Source organism: Calliphora vicina, chromosome 1 (genome assembly GCF_958450345.1).
Source record: "Calliphora vicina chromosome 1, idCalVici1.1, whole genome shotgun sequence".
Lineage (NCBI taxonomy): Eukaryota > Metazoa > Arthropoda > Insecta > Diptera > Calliphoridae > Calliphora > Calliphora vicina.
Window position 1 is genome coordinate 67,458,475 of NC_088780.1, and position 11,552 is coordinate 67,470,026.

An 11,552-nucleotide genomic window follows, 5' to 3' on the forward strand; every position below is an offset into this window, starting at 1 on the left:
CGCCAATAAATGACACCGAAGTCTAAGGGATCAAAATTCAGTTTTTGTGGTTAAGTTTTAATTTAGATTTTAGTATGAATGTTGGCTTTTCTTTGGCTGACATTACCTTTTGCTACCAATCAACTACGTTAGAGCCAATAAAACAGATTTCTTTTCCTTTTTGGTTTATGTAGTTTCTGATGTTGAAAATTATACCTAATTAGGTGAAAAAAATATCTTTAGGTAGAGAAATCTTTTCTTGCTCATAATAGAATCTAGAGATTATCAAAGGTTTTATACACATTTTGTTAAACAAAATGTGTGCGAAACCAAAAAAATATTGTTTATCTAATAAAACCCTGATAGCTTTGTATTTAGCAAACAGAAATAGACAGTATAATTTACTTACAAGAAACAACGTTGCGCCGGTAAAAAAAAATAAACTTTATTTGAAAAATTTAGCACTTTTATGTGTAACACACACTTATACACGCCAGGTGATGATTAAAAGGAAAAGACAAATTTTAACGGCGTTAGCCTATATATACCTCAAAAAAATTCCTGAAATCCTGGAAAAATAATGTTACCACAAATACATACATAAGATTCGCATAAACATTAACCCCTAACTTCACTCCAAATACTCGTTACTGCATTATCCACACATAAATGCATGAACAAACACAGATTTGTATTTCATTAGTCATTATAATGTTAATAACATTATTTTTATTTAAAAATATTGTTTCATTTGAAAATAAATCTCGCTTAACAAGGGTCATAAGTGTGAGAAATTCTTTTTGAAATTGACTTTGGGTCTGCAATCATTTTAGCAAAATTTTCTGAGAAAAAGTAAACTTTTATACAAAAAAAAATTTATTTACAAATTGTAAAAACTCATTAAAAATTTTTCTCTATAAATAAATTTATACGACTACAAGCGCCTCTACATTACCCCCCTGCCAAAATCAGATTTGGGGTGGTAACACGACAAATATGATACCGATTGTAGGAGATAAAAAAAAATAACATCATAAAAAAAAAATAAAAAAAATCAATGGAAATAAGAGTTAACGCTCACTGACGTATGTCCTTTGCATGGTAAACACCAACCAATCGTCCAGTAAGGTCCTCTAACTCGTAGTAACAGGTACCAGTTTTCTTCCTTATTCTTGCCTTTACAAATGGTGGAGCCAATTTAGCATTGAATCCCTTTTCAAAATTACTTTGTTTGAAATTTCTTCTATATACCTCTTGTCCGACAGTGTAATTAACCTCTTTTGAACGTAAATTGTAAATTTTTTCTTTTCTAGTTTTCTATTTATGACCAATGATGTTGACAATTTTAGTTTTTAAGATTCCAATCTTACGGGCTATTTATGGTCAATCATTTGTTACCAAATGTGTAAATAAAAATCAAAGTATTTTCATTTTTATTATTATTTACCCAACGTTTCGTTTGTTTGTTTCAAACTTCTTCAGGGGTTTTCTTTTATTGTTGAATTGAAATTCTATTGTTTACATTGTCAATTAACTTATTATTTAAAAAACTGGACTTCACGACACAGAATTAATAAATAAATAAATAATCATTACAACACAAACATATACTATAAGTCAAACTTAATACTAATATCACAGAACTTCAACTCTTTTTTTTCATTGCGTTGTTGTTGCTTGACCATATTTTTGACAGCTCTAGCCCGAATTAAATCAAATGTATCCTCACGATTAAAGTTAACAGATCTGTCCTCCAACATTTCCAATTTACGAAGCAATTCATACGATTTGCCATTGTTAATCATATGTTGTCCAAAAGCCATATAATAAGGTGAAGTACCTATAGAGGCATGTACAGCCGAACGTAAAGCACAACTGATACTGCTGAGGTATTCATCCCAATTAGTTTGGTCATGTTTTATGTACGCCCTTATCGCAGATAATACTGAGCGATTTACGCGCTCAGAAGCATTGGATTGGGGCGAATATATTGCCGTATAAACATGGTTAATGCCGTAATTTTGTAATAATTTGTTGAATTGATTTGATTTAAATTGTGAGCCATTATCAGATACTATAACTTCTGGAGTGCCAAAAGTATGGAAAAGCTCTTGTTCCAGATAATTAATTACAATATCAGCTGTAAATTTCTTTATTGGTTTTAAAAAACAAAATTTGGAAAAGTGATCCATTACTATGAAAATACCTACATTCCCAGTTTTTGAACGGGGATAGGGACCTAAAAAGTCTATATAGAGTTTTTGGAAGAACCTGTGAGTTTCAGATGTTTTACCCATTGGAGGTCGCATGATAAAATTTGGATGTTTAGTACCCTTGCACGTATCGCAATTGTTAATGTAATCTCTAACATCATTTAGTAGATTCGGCCAAAAGTAAAACCTTCGAATACGTTCTAGTGTTTTCGTAATACCGCCGTGTGCAGAGAGATGACTATCATGAGCCTTTTGAAGAACCTCTCTTATTAACTCTCTGGGTAACCATAGCTTCCAAGCGAGATCGTCTTGAACTTTTTCTCCAGAACAGTGCTCCATTCTTCTATATAAGTAACCGTCTATTATCTTTAAATCAGGAGTTTTATCTATATTAGCCCTTACTCTGTCCAGTAGTCCCTTATAATCTGTCCCTTGGAAATATTCAGAATTTAAATCTACGAAAACTCCAGTATCTTCTAAAACGCACAATTCTAAATCTTTGATTTCGGACAGATCTTCTGTGTTGGCCCTCGAAAGCGTATCCGGAACTATATTGCGACTGCCTTTGCGATTTCTATTTTAAAACTGAATCCTTGGAGTTTTAAGGCCCACCTTGCCAACCGAGAACTTAAGTCAGTTTGGTCGGTGATGACAGTGAACTCATGCCCTTCCACGTAAGCTCTGAATTTTTTTATACTTAGCATTGCTGCTAAGCATTCTTGTTCGGTTACCGAGTAGTTACGTTGGGCTTGGTTGAGTTTCTTCGACATGAAGGCGATTGGAACCTCTTCACCCTCCGCAGTTTTTTGAACCAATACACTTCCTATTCCAGTGCTGCTTGCATCACAATGTATATAAAAAGGTTTTGCAAAATCAGGGCTATGCAACACTGGGGTAGTTGTCAAGATGGTCTTTAACTCTTCAAAAGACTGATCAGCTAACTCACTCCAAATAAATTTACGATTTGACTTTAACAACTCTGTTAAAGGTGCAGTTATAGTTGCATAGTTCCGGATAAACTTCCGATACCAGACAGACATACCCAGAAATCTTCTAAGTTGTTTGACAGATCTTGGTTGTGGGAAATCTATTATAGCCGAAATTTTCGCAGGATCTGTACGAATCACCCCGTCCCCAACTATATGGCCTAGATAATGGACTTCACGAACGCAGAATTTTGACTTTTCAACATTCAAAGTCAGTCCAGTTGCACGAAATTGACGAGCCACTTCTCGTAGCACATGCAAATGCCTCTCAAATGTGTCAGACACAATCAACAAATCATCCAGATAGACGAACACTTCCGATCGCAATTCCGCTGGTACCACCTTGTCCATTAGCCTTGACATAGTCTGGGGCGCATTACAAAGGCCAAAAGGCATAACCTTGTAATGGTACAAGGGGCGACCAGGAACGGTGAATGCCGTCTTATCTTTCGATGATTTATCGAGAGGTATTTGCCAGAAAGCATCCTTCAAATCAAGACTAGTAATATACTCGGCTTTAGGTAATCTTGATAAGATACCATCTATTATAGGCAGTGGGTACGCATCATTCAGAGTTACTGAGTTGACCTTCCTGCTATCAAGGCATAACCTAACTTTCCCGGGTTTACGTAATAACACAATAGGTGAAGACCACGCACTATCTGATTCTTCAATTACGTCCATCTCCAACATTCGATCTAGCTCCGCATAAATTAATTTTTCAATTGCTGGAGAAACTGGAAAATGACGTTGCTTAATGGGTGTAGCATTACCTACTTCAATGACATGCGAAATTGTATTTGTTCTTCCTAGACCCTCTTTAGCAAATGATGGAAATGAATTTATTACTATTCGTAATAGCTTTTCTTGTGTGTCATTTAAAATCTTTCGTTCAGGTGACTCAATTATTGTTTCTAAAGAAAAAGCTGATTTGATGCCGGATATGAAAGCATTAGGTAACAAATCATACAGTCTCCAGAAGTCAATACCGAGGTATAAGTTTTGGGATAAATTTGGAATTATGTATAAAATTATATCCTTTGTATCACCACGAAAACCACGTCTTGTGACTGACCATCTGCAGTTTTAACTACGGACTTAATATGTTTGAAATTAATTTTAGTCTCTAAAAATTCTTTAGCAGCCTGTGCACCTAAACAGCTCACTGAGGCTCCTGTGTCCAACAACCCAGAAACAGTCTTGCCAAATAGTTGTACCTCAGCGTACGGCCTAATGTCATTTGGTTTATCATAAATGGTGCTTAACAGACTACGACGCGAATACTTAACATTCCTCCAATAATTGCGTATACGTTCAGTTGAACGCATTTGTTTCAAACTGGTTATAGGTTCATTAAATATTTCTGCCCGTTTCGCATTGTATTCTGCTAATCTAATATGAAATGGTTTCAAGTAAGTGGGTGGTGTAGATGACCACACTTTGCCCTCACGAGTGGAGTTTTGAGATGAAGCAATTTTAACATTAGTGTTCCTTAAAAGTTTAGTGTGGTTATCATTATCAGAATTAAATGATGCACCGACAGTAGTGTTAATGGAAATAGCAGGTTGTTGTGAAACTGTTTTGGTTTCATTTTTAGATAAATCAGGGGTATTTAAAGTATCGTACAATTCGGTTTCTAGTCGGTACTGGTTGATTGGTTCCGTCTGCGTGCACTGGTCGGTGCACTCGACATGAAGTTTTTTGAGTGGCTATTACATTGTGCGCATTTAGGTTTATATACATTGGCCAAGCCACAACCATAACAAAACACTTGTCTATCTTCCAAACAATCTTGGTAACGGTGTCCTGATTTTCGACAGTTCCAACAGACTAGTGAATTGCAGAAACATCCTCACCGTTAGGAAGTATAGCCTCATCAAGTTCATGAATTTGCCTTTTACCACCTGGCAAACTTTTCGGAAAATTTTGCTTTCTACCCATATCTTGCAAGAAGAATTCTCTGCGACGACAAATATCACGAAGTTCAGATACTGAAGTAATTTTCAAATTTAGAATTTCGTGTTGAATCTCAGGTAACAAATTACGTCTTAATATTTCTACTAAAATTCTTTCACTTAATGGTTCTGCTAACCTGTCAGAGATATCAATGACAGCCTCATAGAATGCATCGAAACTTTCATTGTATTTTTGCTTTCTATCTCTGATCATCTCACGCAAATCTATATCAGTTCTTGAATCTTTATATTGTTTGCGTAAAGCTGAACATAATTGTGGCCATTTAATCAATGATACCGATTGGTGATATCTCCAAAACCAATCATTGGCTTTGGAATCGAACAAAGTAGAGATATGATCACATAGTAAATCGAAATTCCCGTTAAGAGTTTGGTTTGTTAAGGCCTCTACTCGGTAAAGAAAACTATCGACTGACATACCACGCGAGTCTCCTGAAAATCGTATTTTCCAATTATGTATAATGTGCCCTATTTTATCAGGTCTAAACGAGGACATATTGGATACGTTATGAACGTCACCTTCTCTATTGGAATGGGTATTAAAATGAGCTGATGTTAACCCCAGTAAGCCTTCAAGACTTTGCTGATCTACTGGTGAATGGTTCACAACTGGCGACGTTGATCTTTCTTGTGGCTGGGAATTCCTATCGTTAATGGTAGAAGGTTGTGTATTTAACTGTAACCTACGAAAACCTGCCTCTATATTGGTTTCGATTAGCCTGGTCAATGTCTGACTCAGGCTGGTAAGCATTTCTGCCTGTTGTGCGCCAACAGCAGCAGTTACCATATTCCGGAGGTGATCACGTTGATCTTGTGGGGAACTACCAGACAAAGACATTCGTTGTTGCTGTGTTGCTTCGCCATTAGGATCGGACGGTGGAGATGATATGCCGATCGATCTATTTACATCATAACTAATAGCTTTTTGAACTTGAGATCTAGTTGTCATTGGTGGAGGTATAATACTTTTAGAACTTGGTGTTGATACTGTAAGTCTATTACCACAAATAGGACAATTAGGTCTAGTTTTTACATTTTTCTGATAGCAAGATTTATGAAGGGGGTGTCCACAAGGTGAGTTGTATAAATAAATTGCATCACTAATAACGTGATTACATATGGCACAATTAAGTAGATTGGTACCTGTATCACCAGTAATCAAATCATTTGGTTCTCTAGAAGTCATTGTGATAAACTATTATTATAAAAACTTGTATTAACCAAAAAAATAATTAAGATTAAAATCCAAGAAAATCTAAAATTTCCCTTTTCTAGAGACTAGAATTTAAAAATTAATCACTAACAAATAAGAAAAAATTATTAAATTAATTTAAAAAAATAGTTTATTAAACAAAAAAAAAGTATAAAAAATATGTATATGTATAGATCAAAAGAAATTAGAATTTCTCTTTCGGCATTTGCTTTTCTTCTCTCTTACATTGAGGACATTCTCGGAACATATCAAAGTATGTGTCTATGCACATAAGGTGAAAAATATGTCTACAAGTCCACAATATTAAAATTTCATGCGATCGTAAAATATAACCATTACAAACTTCACAAATCTTTTCTGATTTTTCAGGGACCTTACTGCCCATTATGATATTCTAAAAAAATAAATAAATTTTTATTCAGAATTTGTTTTTTTTTTTTTTTTTTTTTTCAAAAAAAATGTAAACGAATTTAAAAAAACAACGTTTTGTTGTATAGGTAAATTTGTCAACAAAAATATAGAAAAATGAATAGATTTTAAAACTAGTAAAAAAAAGAAAAGTCTAATATATAGGAACATAACTTTTGGTTGGCACTTCCTTGAATTGAGGCAAATAGTCATTCCAATCCCAAAAATAACAGAAACAAAAAGAAAGTAGGGATTAAACCAAGGAAAAATCTTCCCTAACGGTATGCGTTTAGTATTAAACAAACTACATCAATTCCAGAAAGGGTTAATATTTCGGTGATTAAATCATAAACTCACATTATGAAAATGTTGTTTATGCATTTTGAAAATGTTGGTTAACATCTACATCAATAAGACTGTTAATTCCCACATCTCAATGCATAATAGCAAAATTAAGAAAAACGAAAAATAAAAGAAAAAAAATAGAAATAGAAATAGAGCCACACACACTAATTTGAATAAAATTCAAATGATTTTCTAAATGGTAAAATTCTATAGTGTGGGCCCCACGTTGGGCGCCAAAAATTATCTATCTGTAGCATGTAACGTTTTGTAAAAATCAATAATATTCTTTTCTTTTGAGGAGGTTAAAAGCGATAGCATGCAACTTGTTTCCGGCTAATTTATCGTCGGCAATTGGGTGGATTCTCAGCCTCTTAGACCCCTTTGTTAGAAGACAAAACTACAAATTCGATAATTTTGATGTGCATGCTAGTAATATTAGAAAAGAGAGTAAAAATAAGAAAATTTAAATCTATTCGATATCCTACAATCAATATTGACCAAGTTGTGATTGTTGTTGTCACAACATAAATCCCCTCCCAACCATGATCATGTAATTTTTGCCGTGAATATTATACATGATCCCAGACTGCATTACCTACACCATCAGTAGCCTTTGGAATCAAACAATTAGAGAATTTAGTTCATCTTTTTAACAATATTTATTAATAAAAATAGAAATTAGATTAAGCATTATTTTTATGCCAACAATAAATTAAATCTAGCTTACTACAAAACTTATTCTTGAGCTCATTATAACAAAAATATGAAAAGATATATGCAAAAATCACGAAAAATGTATTTTTAGGCGTCTAATTCTGTTGCCCTAATATTTTTCTATTAAAACCAAAAATAAAAGAAAATATAAATAAAATAATCACAAAAAATACAAAAAAAAAATAATTAGAAAATTACTTTGCCTCCAGTAGGTATTGAACCCGGTCAACAAATGTTGCAACACCGATAAACATACGGGTATTGGATGTTCAACATTTTTATGGTGACCGATTTTTTTTTATGGGCCCCCAAAGTTTCTGAAAATCAGTGGGGCCTCTAAAAAAGGTGTCATCAGTTTTTGGTTAACAGCTAATTCAGACTTTGTGATACGGCTTAACTTTATATGGCAATAATATACCTAAGAGTCCGCCAAATAAATTTTGTTAAAATTTGTTTCCAAAAAATAGCTTTTTCGTGCACTTTTGTTGAAAAAATATAGTAAGAAAATTTTTTTTTTTTACTTTTTTTAGAATAACTTCCAGGGTCTCCTAATTTTTCACTAACAATATTTAGTAAAGTTGTAGCTACGGTAAAGCTGAACAACTCTTGAGAACATATCAATGCATTCTGAACATATCTAGTCACTCTAAATAGCACATAAAAATCACTTTGTACCTTAACAATTTTCGTTTTTACTATTTTTTGACGCTAAAACAAAGATTTTTTGTTAAAATAGTATGATCAAGTCCACACTTCTATGTTGTGCTGTATTATTTACTCGGCTGATGTGTTCGGAATGGGGATCAGTGAGTGGAACCTCAATGTCACACATTTAAAAAAAAATCGCCAAAAAGCGATTTATGATCCGAATGAGCTGAAATTTAAAAAATAGATATTCCTTGAGAAGGTCTACAAAAATATGCTTTTATCTGTAGGTTATCTCTTTTAGTTCAAGAGATATTTAGGATTAATTTTTTTTTAAATTTTGATCGATCTTTATTTTGTATTTTATATATGATGGGCCTACGAAAGGTCGAAATTTGTTTTTTATATATGACGTATATTTGCGATAAAATTCTAAAGAAAATAAAACAAATCTGATAACAATTATTTCGTCCCTGTAAAAAGTTACACGCATCCAAAGTTGAAGCATCTTTTTATATATTTCAGCTTTGTATGCATGTGTTTTTTAAGTCTTTTCCCAAAAAAGTGCCCATATTTTTACTTTTATAAAAAACTAATTTTCTTCGTGGCTATATACACTTTTCTATGATTTGGAAAGATAACTTAATGCAAAAACGTATAAAGTAATACTTGACTAACTTAAGCGGACATTGTAGCCCCCAGCCCAATCCAAACTTGGCCAATTTTGAAACAAAATTTTAGGTTTGAGTAAAAAATTCTAAAAACGCAATGCACCGATCCTCAAAAACTCATCATATTTGTATAGCCCTATATATTGTTTATACACATACGAAACGTTTTTACTATCATACTGTAAATAACGTCAAGTGGGCTGTTTTCTAAAAAAAACTCAGTTTTTGGAACACATTTTCCCCGTTTTAGGAATTTTGCTGTTTGAAAACAAAGAATGGCAACATTAGTGATGCTATTGACTTAAGAACATTTAGATCTATTTTATTTCCAAATTTTATTGTGATGTCTGTAACTGTTCAAATTTTACATTAATTCAAAGTTTTTATTTTTCTTGATGGAAAATCACCATTTTATAATATTGTTAGTTTTTATGGTAAAATACGTCCGAAAAAACACAAAATTAATCCATTTCACTAAAATGTCAATCTCCAAGTCATAAGGTCTCCACCGATATCAAAAACTTATATAAAAAGCTTATATTTACTCTTCAGAAGCTCCACAAACCTTGCCCACTTTCAAAAATTTTAAAGTTTTTTCATATCTTGCATCAAGCCGGTCTTGCATGATCAAGATTGGATAAAGTGATGCGCCCGGATCATACCGATAATGATTTGCCCATTCTTCGTTATTCCAGCACAATAGAGAAGTATACACTCTAACATACATTTTTAACAAAAAATTATTGTTTTAGAATCAAAAAATAGTAAAAAACTAAAAATTTTAAGCTATAAAGTGATTTCTGACAGCTATTTAGAATGTCTAGGTATGTTCGGATTGCATTGATATGTTCACAAGAGTTATTCAAATTTACCGTAGCTACAACTTTGCAAGATATTGTTATTGAAAAATTAGGAGTCCCTGGAAGTTATTCTAAAAAAAGTAAAAAAAAAAAATGTTCTTCCTATATTTTTTCAACAAAAGTGCTCGTAAAAGCTATTTTTTGGAAACAAATTTTAACAAAATTTATTTTGCGGAATCATAGCTATATTATTGCCATATAAAGTTAAGCCGTATCACAAAGTCTGAATTAGCTGCTAACCAAAAACTGATGACACCTTTTTTAGAGGCCCCACTGTTTTTCAGAAACTTTGGGGGCCCATAAAAAAAAATCGGTCACCAAAATGGGAAAACTGAGTATAGGGTTTTACTACCCTTTGGTAGTAGAGTCGAACCTATACTGTCATGTTCTTGTGTTTTTCCAAAAGTCTCCATTTGTTGCATAGTGTTATTTAACAATAGCGCACTTTTTAAACAAAAAAAAAACATTAAAATTTTAATCGAGTATTAGATCTACATATTAAATTAATCATAATTTTACTTTTATTTTAAATTATTAATATAATAACGTTTTGATTAAAATTTAAAACAATGAAAATTAGTGCAAGCAAATAAATGAAAAAAAATGCAACGTTGTGGTCTAAAAATAGACTGTGGTGAGTTTGACAAATTGCGGCGAATTCATATTGACCAATCAAAATGAGTTTATTTTTAGCAAAACTTGTTTTGATTTATGAATAAAATAATTAAAAACGTTTTTATTAATATTTGCATTAATTCTTAATATTTTCATTTATGTTTGCACTTATTTTAATGGTTTTTTTATTTACCAACTGATTATGATATTATTTTTTTTTTTATAGGGGGGAAAGGAAACGGGAATTTTAGGAATTAAAGGAACAAAGTTAACATAATTAATTTTTAACATATATACAAAATGTTGTTAGCAGAGCCACCAACACAAATGTTTTTCATTATTATAACTTTGTTATCTTTTAGGTATTTAGATAATTTAGGAAATAAAAAAAAACGAATCACTTACATAGGTATGGGTACACTGGAACTCCAACGATGAAAGATCTTTCAGGATGTAGTGGTGAGGAATCGGGATTAGGGATAATAGGATTTAAAAGGGATTTTTTTTTATATATATTTAAATTTTAATCGTTATTAAATAAAAAAATGATTTATCGTATGTAATTTTATACAAATAAAATTCGTTTCTCTAATTTTTTTCTATTTTTTTATGTCACCCTTATTTTATTTACCCGCACTGTACTGTTATAACTGACAACGATTGTTTTTGCTCACTTATCTCAGTTGAAACTTACGATATCATTTATAAAGCCTCTCTTTTTATATTTATTTATAGAATTTAGATCATTTAAACAATATTGTTCTTATTTTCTTCTTTTAATTTTGTTTTGGCACTAAATTGACAGTTTTTTTTTATTTTTTTTTTTTTTTTGACGTTTATTTTCAATTATTTTCTTAAATTTTGATCGTGATTTTTGCATTTACAGTGTAAACATTAAAAATATAGAAACAAAATAGACAAATTATA

At 32.0% G+C, this 11,552-nt stretch overlaps 1 protein-coding gene across 1 annotated transcript; it reads right to left on the reverse strand.

Annotated features, from left to right (window-relative positions):
- Positions 1-1,056: 1,056 nt before the first annotated feature.
- Positions 1,057-1,802, reverse strand: LOC135949489 (uncharacterized). Its single transcript, XM_065499068.1, has 2 exons — positions 1,683-1,802; positions 1,057-1,296 (listed from the first exon to the last, which is right to left on the reverse strand). The coding sequence occupies exons 1-2, from the start codon at positions 1,800-1,802 to the stop codon at positions 1,057-1,059; spliced, it is 360 nt and encodes a 119-aa protein (XP_065355140.1).
- Positions 1,803-11,552: the final 9,750 nt, after the last annotated feature.

Excerpts from the sequence above, each read along its gene's own strand:
- LOC135949489 (XM_065499068.1), bottom strand. The coding sequence starts at position 1,802 with ATGGCTTTTGGACAACATATGATTAACAATGGCAAATCGTATGAATTG. Across the intron at positions 1,297-1,682 it reads ATACATTTGATTTAATTCGG|AAAACTAGAAAAGAAAAAAT; the intron begins GCTAGAGCTGTC and ends GGTCATAAATAG.